The sequence below is a fragment of the Halichoerus grypus genome, chromosome 1 (assembly GCF_964656455.1).
Source record: "Halichoerus grypus chromosome 1, mHalGry1.hap1.1, whole genome shotgun sequence".
Classification (NCBI taxonomy): domain Eukaryota; kingdom Metazoa; phylum Chordata; class Mammalia; order Carnivora; family Phocidae; genus Halichoerus; species Halichoerus grypus.
In genome coordinates, this window is record NC_135712.1 from 132,183,585 (window position 1) to 132,203,102 (window position 19,518).

Sequence of the window (19,518 nt, forward strand, 5' to 3'; positions counted from 1 at the left end):
TTACAGAAAGAGTGCAGGATAGAGTAAACTGAGAACCAGTTTTAATCCCTAGCTTCACACCTTGGGCCAGAAACTAAAGCTCTCCAGGCCTCAGTGTTCTCAGAAGAAAAGGGGACACTTACAAGGATGAAAGGAATTAGTAGTGGTTTGACGTTTACCCTCTCTTCCTTTTTTCTTCTATACCTTTCCATTTCTTCCACCATTCCCATAGAGCCTGGGAAGTTGACAATGAATAGTACATCTCCATTTGAATGGGAAAATGGTGCTGTGTTTTGAGAAGTTGGACCAAATGACCTGGGTCTCTCCCAACCCTGAGATTCCCTCTGATGATCTACACAAGCTTTTTGCTAAGGAATCAATTAGAGAAAGGATCAACTGCCTAAAGTGTAAACACATTTAGATCCTACTGTTTACTGGCACTTCAAAACTGAATTTGCACAAAAGGATGACCTAGAAACAAGCAGGGAAAAGCTGTGTGGCATTTAGATGCATATCACATATGCATAATTGATTCCTTTAAAGGTTAAATACTCTTAGCATATGTATGGATAGTGATATACCCATGATAGGTTCATAATCATCATGGCAACGGCTTTGTTTTACATAATTCTAAAGTAAATGTCATGTTTCTTTGGAGATTCCAGGACTGGTATTCAGAAAAGCATATGTTTCCAAATAGATAGCTGGGTAAGAGGAGCTACTCTTTCCCAGACAGAACGACTATTCATGTAGCTGTACACTAAGCTTTATGAGGCACCGACTGCCGCTAAATTCTCTTTGGAATTGAAATGCAATTACATATCGAGGACAAGTGCTAAATATAAACAGAAAAGCCAAAAAGATGACTTTTTTTTTTGCTTTGTTTTTGCAGTATATTTGCAGGAAGAATTAAACACCCCAAACACACTATAATCCTTAATTGAAACACACAGTTAAGGCAATTTGGTGAATCCGTTAGCAGCTTTTTTCAAAAGCTTTTTGTAGCTCAGGAAGAGCTGGTTTCTTCTTATGTAAACAATTGTAAGGATGCTAAGGAAATTAATAAAAGAACCAAGTCACTAAGAAATATGTAGAAGGAAATACTATAATATATGCCATAAAATCAGGGAAAAAATAGGGAATATGTTGTGTGAGGATACATATATAAGTGGTGAAACTATATGAATGGGAATGGTTATTATAAAAATTCAAGTTTTGGATTTCTTCTTTGGGGAAGGAGGGAAATACCACCTGTGTGGTGCACGCAGGGGGTTTTGTTGGATGTACGATCTCTGGCGGATGTTTACTGATGATGTTAAATATTGCTGTACAATTTTTTAGGTAAGCTGTATTTCTTAATTTGTAAGAATGGAAAAGGCAAAATAACACAGTGAAGAAAAGCACAAATTAAGTTGGTAAAAAAAACAATGTAAGATAGTAATAATGATAAAAAGTAAATTTATTGATCTCAGGTTGATCAAAGTATCTTCATATTGTACTTTTTTTTTTTGATGGGGGAGGCAGTGGGAGAGAAAAAGAGAGAATTCCAAGCAGGCTCCATGCCCAGGGCAGAGCCCCAGGCTCTCACGACCCTGAGATCATGACCTGACCAGAAATCAAGAGTCTGACACTTAACTGACTGAGCCACCCAGGTATCCCTTCTTCATATTGTACTTCTTAAAAATTTAAATACATGCCATGTGCAAGACACAACTAAAATAGGTTCCTAGAAGGGTTGAAAGTAACAAGATGAGAAAGGGTATAGCAGATAAATACCAACAAAAGAAAACTTTTGTAGGCCTTTAAATAATGGGAAAACTGGACCTTAGGACAAAATGTAGTGTCGTTTATTCTGTCTTCAATGACAGTTTCTCCATCCTGAGCCCATTCCATCCATGCATCTGCTTCTGACCTTCCAGGACTTTTGATAAATCAGCTCCACCTATTTCTGTCTTACTTCAAGCTCACCATTTTCAAATCTTAGAATCTTGAATCTCTCAACTCTGGTAGTATGTAATATCTGTGTACCATCGATTTGGTACTTATCGTAAGCTGTGTTTTAGTGTTATTGATGATATTCATGCATTTCTTCAATAAATTGTAGTAATCTAGAGCTAGAGACTATACCTTCTTCATCTTTTAACACCCACTGTCACCTCACCCTAGGACCTGCCATATGGTAGAATCAAGTCACCTGGCATATAGTAGAAAGTCAATAAACATGTCAGCAGTCGACTGAAAAATGGCTTCTTTTTGCATTAAAAGCCCTTTCAGGATGTTTGAGTACTTTGCCAATGCGATGTATTTACATTTTCTAAGCAATCTCTCAGCCAAAGTTTTAGAATGGACAGAGGAAGAGATACTATGGTTAGAGAGGGATCCATAGCTGTGCAGAGTTGCAGGGTGAAGTAACCTAGTAGGAGGGTGCCCACCTCTGGACCTCACTGGGAACTCATGCAGGTTCATTACTGATCTTCAAGGGCAGAGACTGCATCCAAAAAACTTCTTGTCTCTACACCTGGAACAAAGTCCAACATGTAGTCCACAGTCAATAAATGCTTCTGCAAAGTGGTAGAATTAAATATTAGTCTCGGTTAATCTAATTCACTCCCACTTCAAAATAACACGCCCTCAAAGGCTTCCCAGTGTAGGGCTTCAGCTCTGGCTTTTCTCTACAGGGAGAGGGTGACTGGGAGGGTAGATGAGCCAGCCCAGCTCAGGCAGGGTGTAGATGTGTGCACTAGAACTAGCATTCTAGGCACAAGGGCTGATTGGAGCAAAGCTGGGTGGAGTGGATTTGGTTCTGCCAGCTGATAGTGAACTATGGAAACACAAAACAGACATTTAAAAAGTGATGAGGAAGCCCACAGAGGAGATCTTCAGTGCTTGTCCTACTGGCCATTGAGAAGTAGCTAGAATTCCTCCTTTCTCATGGCATATAAGATAGGATGTCTGCTGCAAACTTTTTTTAAACATACTGTTTTTTGAATGGGCAATATATAAAGCATATAGTATAACATTCAAAGGATACAATAGGTGTATGGTAAAAATAAGTGTGCCTACCACCTTTGCCCAAAGTTCCTCTCTCTAAAGATATCTACAGTTGCCAAGTTATTCCACTTATTTTTAGGTACACACAAGTATTTCATATTTGGATATGCATATACATGTTTATATGTGTTTATATATTTTCAGACAAATACTCATCTAATAACCATATTACATTGAATCTTGATTTTTTTCATTTAACAACTTGTACTGTGGTTCTTTCCATTTTTGCCTGTGTTATTTTAAAAATCCCAGCCTCTAATATTATCTGATACACAGTCCAACATTTGTTTCGTGAGACAATGAATGAATGATTTAATAGTCTCTAATTCATTCTGAACCCAAAGTCACCTACCAACAGATTTTATAAATGCCTTCTACAGCCCATCTCCCATATGCATCTTTTTGCTTATAAATATCATATCCAAACCTCAAAATTAATCTCAAAAGAAATTCACCCAGCAGGAACCTTCCCTGAATATTGCCTCTCACACTGTTCCCCAGGAGTTCTCTCCAAGCACTTAATACTCTGCTATTTTTGATTGTCCTCTGATTCTTACTTGTTAACATAATAACCATAGGAGCCCCTGGGTGGCTCATTCAGTTAATCTTCTGCCTTTGGCTCAGGTCATGATCCCAGCCAGGGTCCTGGGATCCAGCCCTGCATTGGGCTCCCTGCTCATCAGGCTCCCTGCTTCTCCCTCTCCTCCCTGCCCTTGTTCACTCTCGCTATCTCTGTCTCTCTCTCTCTCTCTCAAATAAATAAATAAATAAATAAATAAATAAATAAATAAATAAATCTTAAAAAAAATAATAACCATAAAGGTGTGAATAATACTCAACAATTTTTATTGAATACTTATTTGTGCCAGAGACTTCACTAAGCATGTTATGTACATTTTTCACTAATCCCTACAACATACCTTGCTCTCCCCTTAGTGGGAAAATTCCAAGTTGTGGTCCTTGGTCACTTCTGGGGTCCCTATACGACCTCAGCTGCCATGGCAGTAAAACCCTTTTCTCCTACTCTTTATTACCTTTCCTTCCTTCCCTTTCTCAATTCCCCACTTGCTTACTCCCTGAAATCACCTGCCAAGTAAATGACTTACACTCGAATCCTCGTTCAGCGTCTGCTTTTAGAGAAATCAAACCTAAGGAAACTGGAGGTTAGTGTGTGAATAACTTGTTCAAGTTTATGTATACATCAAGTGGCAGATTCAGGGTTTGAGCCCGAAGCCATGCCTGAAAGCACCCTACCTGACTGCCAACTAGATAATAAGGGCCTCGAAACAGACCAGTGAATACCGTATTTCTTCTGTAATGTGTTTGAAAATGCAAGCCAAAGTCAGAGCTTAATACATATTTCTGCTGGTCAGTGTTTTGGAGTGTCTTCCCACCCTAGCACATCAGGACATGCACTGTTAGCTAGATACTCAAGCTTATAATTTGTTACTGAAACTGTGATTTAAAAGCAAGAGTTCCTCATGCTCGTGTAGTGGCTGAGTGTCTTCCTGTCGTTTTACAGATAGCAACTTCATCCTTGCGAATGCCCAGGTGGCTAAGGGGTTCCCCATAGTCTACTGTTCAGATGGCTTCTGTGAGCTCGCTGGATTCGCCCGGACTGAAGTCATGCAGAAGAGTTGCAGCTGCAAATTCTTATTTGGAGTTGAAACCAATGAGCAGCTGATGCTTCAGATAGAAAAGTCACTGGAGGAGAAAACGGAATTCAAAGGAGAAATTATGTTCTACAAGAAGAACGGTGAGTGGCTTTCTTAGGCTGGTACTTATTGGGCAGTTGTGAATGGTCACCTTCTTTCAACTCAGTAGTTAATCCATAACTGCCATTCAGGCTTAATGGCATTTCACGTAAATATATAGAATGTTATTGAAATTCCACAAATGACTCAGGCAATAGCCTGGTTTTAGCCTTTAGCAGCATAAACTGCTTGAAAATTTAGCATTAGAATTAAACCTGTTCAATGTTGATATATTAACTGAGTGAATATATATTAAAATAAAGTGTATTATAATTTTACTAGGTCGTTCTTAAAATACATATTAGATATGATAGTTGTTAATGTATTATTAATAGATGATCTTATCCAGGATATTCTCCAAATTGTATGCCTTTAAGAACCATGTCTCAACCTCAATCATTAAGGCAGAGGTCCAGGTGTTCATGGGCAGAAAAGGAAGTTAATTTAAAGGACAACAGCATAGGCATTTTCTCTTCCAGTTCCCTGGCCACAGAGTCTTTCTCACTACTTTTTTAAAGACAAAATAAGAGACACATGGTATAACTCAAGGTGGTAGTAAATTTGCCTGGACCCAAAACTGCCACTGAGGAAATACAAAGTGTTTTCTTGTGGCTGCCGTTTTGTGACTCTTTTCTAAATAAAAGAAGATGTAGGGTTGGGTATGGTATCTGCAGTACTGGGGTTCTATGTAGGAATTGGTTTCATTATCTCATGGGCCCTGGTAGTTGGGATGAATCCAAGAGGCATTATATTGGGAAAACACTAAATCAAAATTAGAACAGATTGTCATTTTCCAGTTTCTAAAATTCTACCTCTTTCTCTAATAGTTTTTCCTAAAATAACATTGCCGTCTGAGATTTTTCTGTGCTCATGGCTACCAAGCTAGAGAATAGATTTCCCAGCCTATTTTGCAGTTGGGCTAGGCAGGTGACAAAGTTTTGGGCCAATGATATGCAAGAGAACGATTTATGTAACTTTTAGGAAAAAATCTCTAAAAAATATAATTGTTTGCCCTCTAATTTCTCTTCCTGTCCATTATGTTATGGACTGAATTGTGTGTCTTCAAAATTCATAGGTTGAAGCTCTAACCCCACTGTGACTGTATTTGGAAAGAGGGCCTTTAAAGAGGTGATTAGGGTTAAATGAGATCATAAGTGTGGGGCCTCCGTCCAATATGACTAGTGTCTTTAAAAGAAGAAGAGATACCAACGATATGGGCACACAGAGGAAAGGCTATATCAATACAGAGTGAGAAGGCAGCCATCTGCAAGCCAATGAGAGTGGTTTCAAGGAAAAAATAACCTGTCAGCACCCTGATCTCCACTGTGAGAAAATAAATTTCTGTGTGGCCATCCCATCTGTGGTGTTTTGTTAGAGCAGCCCTAGCAAAGAAGTACATGTGGGTCAGAATGTTCAGGTGAAGCCACAAAGGCAGCTTCAACCATTTGGCAAGGACAAACCATAGAGGAGTGCAGAGCAACAATATGGAAGGATCCTGGGTCTTGTTACAGATCCGTCCTCCCCACCCCAGACAAAAGCAAGTACATTCCTGTCTTGTTGGAATCATTTCATTTTGGGGTCTTTTTGTTACAACATCTAAGTTGCATTCTAACACAGGGTTTCTCAGCTTTGGCACTGTTGACATTTCGGGTTGGTAATTATTTGTGGTGGGAGACTATCCTGTGCATTGCAGATGATTAGCAGCATTTCAGGCCTCTATATTTTGTTCTTAGTACTTAGTATTGGGGTCACTGTCAGGAAGAGGAATAGGGGCCCAAACATGGGAACTTCATCTTCTTTTATAACTTATTTGTCTTTGGAGGACATTCTTGGATCATGTAAATTTTGGATACATGGTAGTCATGAAATATTGGAGAATACCATTCTGGGACAGACAGAATATCCAGTGCTTTGGCATTAGAAACATAGTTCAGACCATTGTGTCCTTCCCGGTGTCAATAGATAAGGCCTTTGTAGCAAATATGATAAAATAAAAGGACTCCAGCTCTGTGTAATTATACCACAGTCACTGAAGAGAGCCTGAGATAGAAGAAAATAGGAGATGCCGCAGAAAATGCAGACTGGACGGGAATGATAAAACCACCCTCAGATGGAACAAAGAGAAAAAGGATATCCTTTGTCTAAATTATCTGCTGACTGCAGACTTGTCCTTCTCAAGATAGGCACATTGTATAGGTGACTCCAAATCCATCTGAGTGTCTTCCTTTTTAAGCCACCTCAAAATATCCAAATGTGGCAACACTGAGAAAGGTTTAGGCCAAGCAGGAGAATCTAAATGGGAAGCCCAGAGGGCAGAGACTTTAGAGGCCAGAAAAGTAGAAAATATGGAGCACAGTGTGAGAGTCAACACCCAAAAAAATTTCCTGAGCCCAGGGTTTTATGTCTGCAGCCTTGGACCTCTTTAGGTGAAATCATTAAAGGCACCAGTCCCCTCTAAGCCAATCAATATGGAGATTTGTCTGACATTTTGAGCAAACAAATTGATCCAGTTACAAGTAATTGAAAATTGCTGCCTCTCCTATGATAATCATGCTGTATTTTAGCTATTTTTATAAATATCTCTTTCCACACACAATGGTGAACCTTTGAAGGCACAACCTATGCATTACTTGCTTCCGCATGTCCAGTGTTTAGAGCTTCAGTTCAGAGCAGTGTCCATCAAACGTTAGTTTCTCAGTAAATGCTTGCTGATTGGAATTGAAATTGATCATTAGAGGGACCTATGGACACTTCAGAGGATGTCTGGATTTCTGATTATTGAAAATAAGCTTATGCCCTCAAGGGTCCTCCTTCTCTCCTTTAAGGCTCATTTTCTTTTAATTTACTTTAGAAAGGAGGTGCTTGTTTCTCATTCTCCCCAGATACATTTCAACCATCTGTGATTGAGCTTCTTTGCTCATCGACCCCTCAATTTTGTGCTTGTTCTCCTGACCTCATGGGAAGAGGCTGCCTTTTCTCTTCCTGCCCAGGCCTGTAATTCTGATAACCTGACCCGAGGCTGGTGATGTGCAGCAGAATACTCTAAAGGTTTAGGGCATCTAATGGGACTTGACACACTGCAATCAGGATGGCAAATATGCCAAATTCTCACTGGCATTACACACCTGGCAGAACCCCATCTCCTAGTCATGTCTTAAGTCTGCAAGTCTGCCTCCTTTCCCTCTCCACCCCACCTTAAAGACAGCCCCTTCCTTCATACTTCACAGGCTGAATGCCCCTATCCTCTTTAGGAAAACCTTATTGTCTACCTACTAGAGTTGTCCTCCCTGAAGGGTCTATTGTCCTCTCCTGACTAGAGAAAAGTGTGGGACACAGCATTCTCTGGAAGAATTCATCCCCAAATGCAGAGTAATTCAGCCCAAATAAAAATAAAATAAAACCATAAAGAAATTTGGAAGAATAGGTCACATGTGGTCCCTTTTCTTTTTTTTTTTTTAAAGATTTATTTATTTATTTGACAGAGAGAGACACAGCAAGAGAGGGAACACAAGCAGGGGGAGTGGGAGAGGGAGAAGCAGGCTTCCCACCGAGCAGGGAGCCCGATGTGGGGCTCGATCCCAGGACCCTGGGATCATGACCTGAGCCGAAGGCAGACGCTTAACAACTGAGCCACCCAGGTACCCCGTGATCCCTTTTCTTATCTCTGCTCCAACATTTTGCTCCCCTCTCTCTGGGTTATTGTGGTTTCTTCTAGGTAACTAATAGAAAACAGACATATAGAGAACTATATGTAGACACACACATGTACACACACACACACACACACACACACACACACAGCCCTCCTAAAATATAGTTATCAAAGAGAGTATAGTCTTTTAAACAGTCAATAATGACAACTACAAGAATAATAATGGCTAACACTTAAACAATATGTGCTAAGAACTTTCTCACATATTTAACTTTTACTTATATTAGTCTATTTAATCCTGGAACAATTTTACTTAAATTTTTTAATTCAAATTTTAATTTTAATGTAAACATACAATGCAGTATTGGTTTCTTTCTTTTAAAAAAAATATTTATTTATTTATTTGAGAGAGAGAGAGAGAGAGAGAGCAGGAGCAGGGGGAAGAGGCAGAGGGAGAAGCAGACTCCCTGCTGAGCAAGGAGCCCGAAGTGGGGCTGGGTCATAGGACCTGGAGATCATGATCTGAGCCAAAGGCAGACAACCATCTGAGCCACCCAGGTGCCCCTGCTATACTGGTTTCTGGAGTAGAATTCAGTGATTCATCACTTACATACTATACCCAGTGCTCATCACAAGTGCCCTCTTTATTTATTTTTTTTCTTTAATGATTTAATTAATTAATTTATTTGAGAGAGAGCAAGCAGGGGGAGGAGCAGAGGGACAGGGACAAGCAGACTCTGCAGAGAATGGAGCCTGATGTGGCTCGATCCCATGATGGGAGATCATGATCTGAGCTGAAATCAAGAGTCAGATGCTTAACCAACCGAGCCACCCAGGTGCCCTGACAAGTGCCTTCTTTAATACCCAGTACCCATCTAGCCTATCCCACACCCACCTCCCTCTATCAGCCCTCAGTTTGTTCTCTATTGTTAAAAGTCTCTTATGGTTTGTTTCCCTCTCTCCTTTTTTCCTCCCTTCCCATATGTTCATCTGTTTTCTTTCTTAAATTCCACATATGAGTGATTCATATGGTATTTGTTCGACTTATTTCACTTAGCATAATACATTCTAGCTCTATTCACATCATTGTGAATGACAAGATTTCATTTTTATGATGGCTGAGTAATATTCCATCGTATATATATACCACCTCCTCTTTATCCACTCATTAGTCGATGGACATTAGGGCTTGCTCCATAGTTTGGCTATTGTTGATAATGCTGCTCTAAATATCGGGGTGCATGTACCCCTTCAATCTGTATTTGTGTATCCTTTGGGTAAATACCTAGTAGTGCAATTGCTGGATCATAGGGTAGTTCTATTTTTAACTTTTTGAGGAACCTCCATACTGTTCTCCAAAGTGGTTGCACCAATTTGCATTGCACCAACAGTGCAAGAGGGTTCCCCTTTCTCTTCATCCTCATCAACACCTGTTGTTTCTTGTGTTGTTAATTTTAGCCATTCTGACAGGTGTGAGGTGGTATCTTATCATGGTTTTGATTTGTATTTTCCTCATGATGAGTGATGTTGAGCATCTTTTCATGTATCTGTTAGCCGTCTGGATGTCTTCTTTGGAAAAGTGTGTATTCAGTTTTCTTCCTATCCTGGAATAATTTTAAAAAAGAGATATTCTTATATTGTCATATTACAATGAGAAGGCCAATACAGAGAAAGAATAAGGTTTTTAAAAATTAAGTAATAAATGGTTTCACAGATAAACATAATATAAATCTACACTTAGGATGAGCATAGCAAAATGTGTAGAACTGTCAAATCAGTATATATCTGAAACTATTATAACATTATATGTCAATTATACTTCAATAAGATCATCTATTTTCAAAAAAATAAAGTGATTGCATAATTACCAGAAAAAAGTAATCATTGAGTTATAGAAATTGTTCAGTATTGCATTGTCACATTGTGTATGATTGCATTAGGAATTCCATTTATTTTGAGTAAAATACCTAGATATAATTCAGACATAAAAGAACATAATATGCAAACTTTTCTTTGTCTAAAATGGAGACAGTAATATTTTACACTTTCATGTTTAGGAGTTAACATTTCTTATTACTTGTCTTCCCTTTAGATAGTCAAGGGTCTACCTATATATCAGAAATGAGTACCAGTAAGATGCCTTTTCAAAAAGCAGTCTCCTCCATTTCTGTTGATATCAAAAGGCATTAACCAGAGCTGTTCTGGGCAAGCAGATGTATGGCTATCCTAACTGAGGGTAACCATTTTATTAGTTTTGTGTTCATTATTTCATTGTTTCTTTTATAATATGAGCAATACTAATATCTTTGTGGTTCTCTCCTTTTCTTCTGTATAGCATACTTTGCACACTGTTCTGCACTTTAGCAGAACACTATGTATCTTGTAAGACTATGTATCCCTTGCAGAACAGTATATGCTGGAGGTCAGTCATTCTTCTTTCCAGCTGCATAGTATGGTATCATATGGGTCTATCATCATCGATTCAACCATTCCCTTACTGATGGACATCTGGGTTCCTTCTAGAATGTGGTCTGTTTTCTTTGCTTTTTCCACCCCTCTCTCTTTTAAATACTTTTGTTATTTAGAAAGTTTGTATACTTTTCTAAAAGTTTTCCTTTACAGGAGTCATTTACCTTTATTGTACTTACAGTCCCAGTTTTTAAAGATTTTGTCTTCATTTCCTACAATAAGCAATGTTGTGACTAGCCAGGAGCCTTGATAATTTAAAGTAATGTTCTTTTCGTACCAGTTAGTATCTGTAAGACAGCATGCTTGTTCTGCTTTCCTTGTATTCTTACTTTGTTCTTCCCTGACTGCTTTCATAGTTATAGTTACATTGTCAGAGCAAATAACAATTACATGTATTTTGTCATTTTTATCTTCCATTATTTAATCTTATTGCTATGATTAAATATGCTTAATGATCACTATATATTGTTAGCCCAAAGCTTCTCCAATCTTTTCTTGGTTTCCTGAAGCTTGTTCTCTGAGCCATCTCAGAAAGAGCTCCTGGGAACTGTTTTCCTAGAGTTCTTGCATGTTAATCACAGTGTGACTGTGGCTTTTAGACTTGTAGATCAATTTGGCTGAAAATGAAACTTTTGGTTCATATTTTCTTCATTTAAATATCTCAATTATGTTATTCCCTTGTGTACTGGCAAAGGGCATTATTTTAGCTTAAAAGTGTTGCTATTTAAGTATCTTGGTGTTTTATCCTGGATGTTCAGTGAATTTGTGGTATTTTATTTTGTTTTGTTTTTATTGATTTTTTATTTTAACCCAGTATTTTCACTGGAGTATATTTTGGCATGGGCCATGGGTCAGCACACCTTTTTGTAAAGAGCCAGATAGTAAATACTATACATATTGCAGGCCATACAGTCTATGTCTCAAGTACTCCTCTCTGTCATTGTAGTGTGAAGCAACCCTAGGAAGTATGTAAATGAGTAGGTGGGCCATCTCCCAGTACATCTTTATTCACAAAAACAGGAAGTGGGTTAGATTTGGCCTTCAGAGCACAGTTTACGGACACTTGATATAGAATATTTGGGATCAGATTTTTCCCCTGATACACGAAATGTTCTTTAGTATTTGTTAATGTCTCTTTTATTGCAGGAAATTTTTCTTGAATTGTAATTATCATTATTATTCTTCCTATTGCTTTGGTTTTCCTCTTTAAGAACATCCAATTCTATGTATATTGGGTCTTCTTTGCCTGTTCTCTATAACTATCACTTTGTCTTTTTTTTCCCTTTTTTTTCACCATATGTAGTTTATTTCCTTTCCCTTATTTTTGTGGTATTCATTCACACTGTATTTCTTCTCTTTAAGGTCTTCAAGTCTGTACCTTTTGTTTATGTGCCCTCCTGAGCTCAGCTTGCTCATATTATTTATATCATTCTTCCCTAGTATATTAGTTGCTAGGGCTGCCATAACAGAGCACCACAGACTGTGTAGCTTAAACAACAGAAATTTATTTTCTCACAATCTTGGAGGCTGGAAGTCCAAAATCAAGAGGTTGGTGGAGTTGCTTTCTTTCGAGGCCCTGGCTTGTAGATGGCTGCCATTTCCTCTCTGTGAATTCATATGGTCTTGCCTCTCTGTGTCTTTGTCCTAATTTACTCTTATAAGGAAACCAGTCATATGGATTAAGGTACATCTATATGACTTCATTTTAATTAATTAATTCTTTCAAGATCCTGTCTGCAAATACAGTCACATTGTGAGGTAATGGGGAATAGAACTTCAATATATGAATTTTGAGGGAATCCAATTCATTCTGTAACACCTATTCACCTCTTTCTGAGCCTTTATAAATTAATGTGTGCTGTTGTTTCAGAGTTTGTAAGCTTTTCTTAATTACTTTTGCCTTGTTTTGAAATGTTTTGGTTTTGTGTGCCCTATGGAATATGTTAGGTGTGTTTTTACTTTATGTAGGTATGTTATTCAGATAATTTTTGTCTTTAGCTTCTCTTTCATCCTTTTCTGTTGTCATGCTTGAAAAAGATGTGTTTTCTTTGACTTTTAGAAGAATATTGGAAATAGAGGTATGCTAGGAAAACTTTCTTAAATCTATGGCTTTAAGTCCCTTCTGCCATCACCAAAAAGTTTTTTATATTAATTGCTTCTTAGTATAGCTATATTTTTGCTACTTCCTGAGATAGGTTTCCTTTCCTAGCATGGCCTCTCCCACACTAGTATTTGAAACAATTACTCTGATCTTCATGATCTGACCAAGTAGAGTTCTGGTTCCAGCAATTTCCAAGAAAGATTTTCTCAGAATGTTGAAGGTTCAGGCAGCCCCAACATCATCCTATCTTTGTGTAGCTTACTTGTACTCACCTTAAATTGGAGACTGTAAAGCACCTTTCTATTTTGTTTTTTTAAGATTTTATTTTTAAGCAATCTCTGCATCCAAGATGGGGCTCGAACTCACAACCCCAAGATCAAGAGTCACATGTTCCACCCACTGAGCCAGCCAGGTACCCCTCCTCTCTAGTTTTAATTGTTTTCAGATCTGCCTTTGGAGTCCTCCACTCTCAGAACATTTCTTCTTTTAGGATTAGACACCTTTTGACGATTTATGAGACCCCAAGCTCCTAGGCCCTATGAGAATTCTCCTTTTCCTATACAGCTGTAGTTCCTATGAGGACCTAGCTTCTTAGTCAACCAATCTTTCACAAGGGAGCCAAAAATAAACAATGAGGGAAGATAGTCTCTTTAATAAATGGTGTTGGAAAAACTGGGTATCCACATGCAAAACAATGAAATTGAACCATAATCTTATACTATACACAAAAGTCAACTCAAAATGGAGTAAAAACTTAAATACTAGGGGTTGCCACATCATCCTGTATTCTGAGGTTCCAGGTGGCACATTGCCATACAGTTTTGCTTATGAAGTTTTTCGTGGATTTCTGATTTTTCTACATTAGTTACTTTAATTTTGTGAAAGGATTGGGGATGTTTCAAAAACCAGGTATTCACCACCACTGCTCTTTCATGTAGTAGTGTAAGCAATCTCTTTAGACAATGTACAGTGGCTTTGGGGATATAAGCCCAATCCCTGAGAGTTTCCTTCTTTTTTTCTTCCTAAATTGCCATTTGCATGGTTGGGGTGTGAGGGGCATATCTGAACTCAAGGCATAGTGTAGAAAGGGCCCCCTGACCTCTTGTTGACCACTGATTCATGCATGGCCTATCTGTCTGATGCTTCCCTTATAGCATTTACACCTGAGTTTTGTGCTGGTGGTACTCTCTAAAGCACTTCATCTCCCTTTAGCTCTTAAAAGGTGAGCACACCTATCCTTCACACATAGAAGCAAAGGGACTGTCTGAGAAAATAAACTGGAGCATCCTTTATGCTCTCACATTTGCTCAAAAGTAGGCAGCTACCTCCGCTTTCATAAAGAGGTAGCCTGACAAGCAGTTTCTCTCAAGAGTTCCAAATACAGAAGGAAAAAGCTCCCTAATGCCTTCAGTGTTTCCAAAAAACTATCCAACACAGCTTCTTCCTGCTTCAAGTTATGAAACCGGAGTGGAGAGATTATCTCCTGCCTCCCCTACTCTTTTTCACAAGCCCACAACCTAAGAAGGGACAGGCTAAGATATCATTTCATATTGCCGTCTTCCAGACTCTAGCTTCTTGGCTAAGTTTTTTAATAGTAGAATGTTATATCCTCCACCATGGAAGACCATCATGATTGGCTGTGTGAGCCCCAACCTTTGTATGTTAGTCTTAGCATATCCTCTCTACGGAAATCTTATCTTTCAAAGCCCATTTTCTTTTTCTTTTAATTTATTTTTTACTTTAAAAAAATTTAATTCCAGTATAGTTAACATACTGTTATATTAGTTTCAGGTGTACAATATAATGATTCAACAATTCCATACATCATCCAGTGCTCATCAGGACAAGTACACTCCTTAATCCCCATTACCGATTTCATCCATCTCCCCATCCACCTCCCCTCTGGTAACCATTAGTTTGTTCTCTATAGTTAAGAGTCTCTTTCTTGGCTTGTCTCTTTCTCTTTCTCTTTTTTTTTCTTTGTTTTTTTTTTCTTAAATTTCACATATGAGTGAAATTATATGGTATTTGTCTTTCTCTGACTGACTTACTTCGCTTAGCATATACTTTATAGATTCATCCATGTTGTTGCAAATGGGAAGATTTCATTCTTTTTAGTGGTGGAATAATATTCCATTGTATCAAGCCCATTTTCATATTAAATAGATCCCAGGAAGAAAAATGCTGGAGAAGAACAAAAATATAAAAAGAATATTAAAATGACATAGTTGATTTTGCAAATATAGTATCCTGATGTATCGTTTGCTAGGGCTGTCACAACAGAGTACCACAAACCAGTGGCTTAGACAACAATTTATTGTCTCACCATTCTGGAGGCTGGGAATCCACCATTAAGGGGTCATGTTCCATGTTCCATGCCTCTGCCCTAGCTTCTGGTGGTTTGCTGGCAATCTTCAGTTTCCTTAGCTTACAGAAACATCATCCTGATCTCTACTTTCATCCTCACATAGTATTTTCCCTGTGTGAATGGCTGTGTTGAGATTTCCCCATTTTTATAAGGACTCCTGTCATATTTGATTAGTGCTCACTTTAATGACCTCACTTTAACTTGATTACTTCTGTAAGGACTCTATCCCCAAATGAGGTCACATTCCAAGGTACTAGGGGTTAGGATTCTTTCCTATCTTTTGGGGAAACAAAAGTAAACCTAAAACACCTGGTTACATTCACATTAAATATATTATAACTTAAGTGACTTGCCCAAAATTGTAAACTAGTAAACAAAGAAACCAAGATACATAAACATCCTCTGACTTCAAGGTCCTTGCCCTTAAGCCACTGACCCTCTGTGGAAGTAAGGATGGTACTGCTTTCCAAGAGCATTTTGCAAATCTCTGGGGATATTTGACTCAATAATTGGGGTGGGGGGTGCTTTTGTCATTTAATGGACAGGAATCAGGGATGCTAAATGTACTATAATGTATGGGTTGGTCTTACAGTTGAAGAACTGCCCAGTGTCTAACATGGCTTTCTTTCTTTTTAATTTTTTAAATTTTATTGAAGTATAATTGGTATGCCAAAAATTACACATATTTAATGTATATGACTTGATGAGTTTGGACATATACCCATGATACCAGAGCAAATCAGATACTAAACGTATCCATCACCTCCAAAAATTACCTTGTGTTCTTTTGTGGCTAGTTTATTTGTGGTAAGAACACTTAACATAGAAGCAGAAAATAAAAATGGTTAGGGGAGGAGGAAAAAGGGAATGGCTGTTAGCTGGGGATAAAGATTCAGTTTTGCAAGATGATTAAGTTGGAGAGAACCACTGTACGACATAGAACCCAAAGTTAATAATACAGTACTGCGCACCCTATGACTTTCTAATGCCCCATCAGGTTTTCCAGGAAGTAAAACACTGGTTTCTAATTATCTGAATTTAGAACTTAACACACAGTGTTTTGGGGAAGGCTTTCATTTCCCACTGAATTTCCAAGCAGAAAACCATAGTGTAGTGAGGAATGATTAAACTTTATCTGGTTCCGAATTTCACCCGTTTCAGAAACCTCTTGTCACTGACTCACAGTACTTGTCCTGGATGCAGCACATCTGCATGGGCTCTGCACACAGAGCTCTTGCATTCCAGATATTCTGCATATTGGTCCAATCATCCGGCTGCCGAGTTCTCTCTTCTATTAAAGGCAGTCACACCTGAGCATTTCATGTTGCGATGCGTATTAATTTATCAGAGATGACCTCACTTTTATTTTCTGTTAGATTACTGTTAATAATACATAGTGCTGCTTTTCTGAAAACAATCTGTATAATCATATTAATTATGATTTTTCAGTTTTAAATAGAGAAGAGGGAAATACAAGTATTTGTTACAAAAGGGAATCTTGAGTCTGATAGAATTTTAGGTAACTCTTCTCACTCACAGATTCACTCATTCCTAGATCACCTACAAGATTTGCCATTTATTTCTGTGTACCTCCTGAACTATTGCTTAATGTTTTTCAGTTGACTCACTTTTTTAAAATTCAAATTGCAAGCAAATGAAAACTAAATCACTACTCTAAATGGAAAACTGGGATCACTAGCCTCAAAAAGAAGGTAACCATAAATAAATATGCAATGAGGGGGCGCTGGGTGGCTCAGTCAGTTAAGTGTCAGACTCTTGGTTCTGTTTCAGGTGTTGATTTCAGGGTTGTGAGATCGAGTCTGGTGTTAGGTTCTGCACTGAGTGGGGAATCTGCTTGACTTTCTCTCTCCCTCTTCCTCTGCCCCCTCCCCCAACTCTCTTGTGTGCACATGTGCGTGCGCTCTCTCTCAAATAAATAAATCTTTTAAAAAAAATAAATATGAAATGAAAACATTGTAATTTGACTTCTTGAAATTAAAAAAAAAGTATACCACAAAATCTAAGTAATAATAAATTTAATGGATTATAGTGTGCCAACCAGCACATACATTATTTTATTTAATTTTCCCAATAAGAATTCAAGTAAAAATGAATTGTCTCACATTTACAGATAAGGAAACTGTGATGCAGAAAAAAATTTGAACACAGAAGTGTGTGTTATGTGATAGTCCTCAGCTTGTTAAGACATGGAAAAATGCCTAGAAATATCAATGTTTTTTTTTTCTTTTTAAATATAGTTAGATTTTCAACTTTCTGTTATAATGGGCTTTAAATATATATATTTGTGACAACAAAAACAATTTATTCACAACTTACTATTTGTTTGTTTAGGGAGAATGGGGGGAGTAAGGGGGGTGGGGGGTGGGAATCCTTTTTTCACCCAGCTGCTAGATGTACATTCAGATGCAAATCAGAAGCTGAAAAACTAAATTGTTCAGTAAATAAAAAGTAGTGGGGGGGGTGTTAGGGAGAAAGCTGGAACCCTGAAGTGAGGAGGCTTCTCTTGGGTGGCCAAGGGTGGAAGAAGAGAAGGACAGGTAGGGGAAGATGGGGAGAAAAGATGAGAGAAGGAGAGCGAGAGAAATGGGGAGACATTGGGTGGTGTCTTGCTCATTTCCCTCAAAATGTCTAAAGGTAGATTGGATGTACTAGCTGCATATTTCTAGTTCAGTGCACATTAAAACTAATAGATATTAAAATGTAAGATATTTATAGACCTACCTAAAATAATCTGTGTTCTACCAAGAGTATGCATACCCCTAGTTGGGCAACAAACTGCCTTTACTCTGGTACACACGTAGACTGTCTGAATCAAGCATATGCATACTCAAGTCTCATGAGGTCAGTTCATGATCAAAGACAAAAGGAGGCAGATTTCCTCATGAACTTCCTCTTTTTTTTTTTTTTTTTTTTTTACAATGAGCTGCTCATAGCAGATAATTATAGTAAGGAGCATCACTTTCCTTCTAACACTAAGTTTATATGTAAGATATTCTTAGTGTGTTCTGTTACACTCAGTTTTTCAAAAGACTCTGCAGATAATTTTTAGAATATTTGATTATGCCCTCTAGGTATTTTAGAAATGGAGCTCTATATAGGAAAAGAGACAAAGCCTTGGGGTTGGAGAATGTCAAATGATTCTCAAAATTAACATTTTAAATGCGCTGCATAGTTCCTTCCCATTACTGTTAAGAGATGGGCTTATAGCATTGCAAATAGAATGGTTTCGTGTAAGATCCAAATTTCAGAGCAAGGGGTGTCATGCCGATCCACGTAATAAATGAACAACAAGAAAGTGCGCTTTAATGGAAACCGTAGTGTCTGAACGAGTGTCTTCTGTGGCTGTGGGGATTCCCGGCATGGGCGTCACTCACCTTCGCTTTAGCTTTCCACCACGTGGAGAGAACAATGAGGCAAGCCATCCGGCCAGGAACCAATGTCAACAAGAGTTAGAGAACCAGGCTTGAGATTACAGAAAATAAAAGAAACTTTATCTTAAGGTTGAGGGAGCCCTGGGGTGGCAGGAAAGGTAATTCTAAGTGAAGCAAGATCATTTTTGCTCCTAGCCCGACCCTGAACTCAGACCAGAGTCCCTGAGAAAGGCAGCACAAAGGCAAGTACCATCCCCTCATGGGACCTCCTCAAGCTGTTGAGACTTTCAAAGCCACGGACATTAGCCTGGCTTGGGATGGTCCTTTGGCAGCAACTGAAGGCTTCACAGGGATTCTGGAGGACAGAGCTTAGAGTCTGCAGAGCTTAGAGTCTTGTATTCTTGGAAGCCAAGAGGACTAGATTGTGGAGACACTCCGAGATTTTAGAAGTATCTGTGAAGAGCCCAGTGGGGACTCATGCTTCCTGAAAAGCTAATGAAGACAAGAGCTTGGAGGCTTTGTTCCTGCAAAATGGATGCAAGCATATTCTTACTCGCAGGCGTGTGGAGTCAGGGAGGCAGAGTACAGTTTGTCTAGTGTCCCAGTTAACTATTGCTTTGCCACAGCTACCACAGAATTTAGTGGCTTAAAACAGTGGCTGTTACAGCTTACAGTATTGTGGGTCAGGAACCCAGACTGGACTTGGCAGAATCATTCTTCTTCCTTTTGGAGCTGGCGGAGGTGGGTTGTTA

The 19,518-nt window shown here is 38.5% G+C and overlaps 1 protein-coding gene across 2 annotated transcripts in view; it reads left to right on the top strand.

Annotated features, from left to right (window-relative positions):
- KCNH8 (potassium voltage-gated channel subfamily H member 8) overlaps window positions 1-19,518 on the top strand; it is a 369,992-nt gene that overhangs the window by 115,820 nt on the left and 234,654 nt on the right. For both annotated transcript variants that reach the window (XM_078072240.1, XM_036099185.2), the window contains exon 2: window positions 4,553-4,786. In XM_078072240.1, coding sequence (XP_077928366.1) covers window positions 4,553-4,786 — 234 coding nt within the window. The remainder of the gene's footprint in view (window positions 1-4,552; window positions 4,787-19,518) is intronic.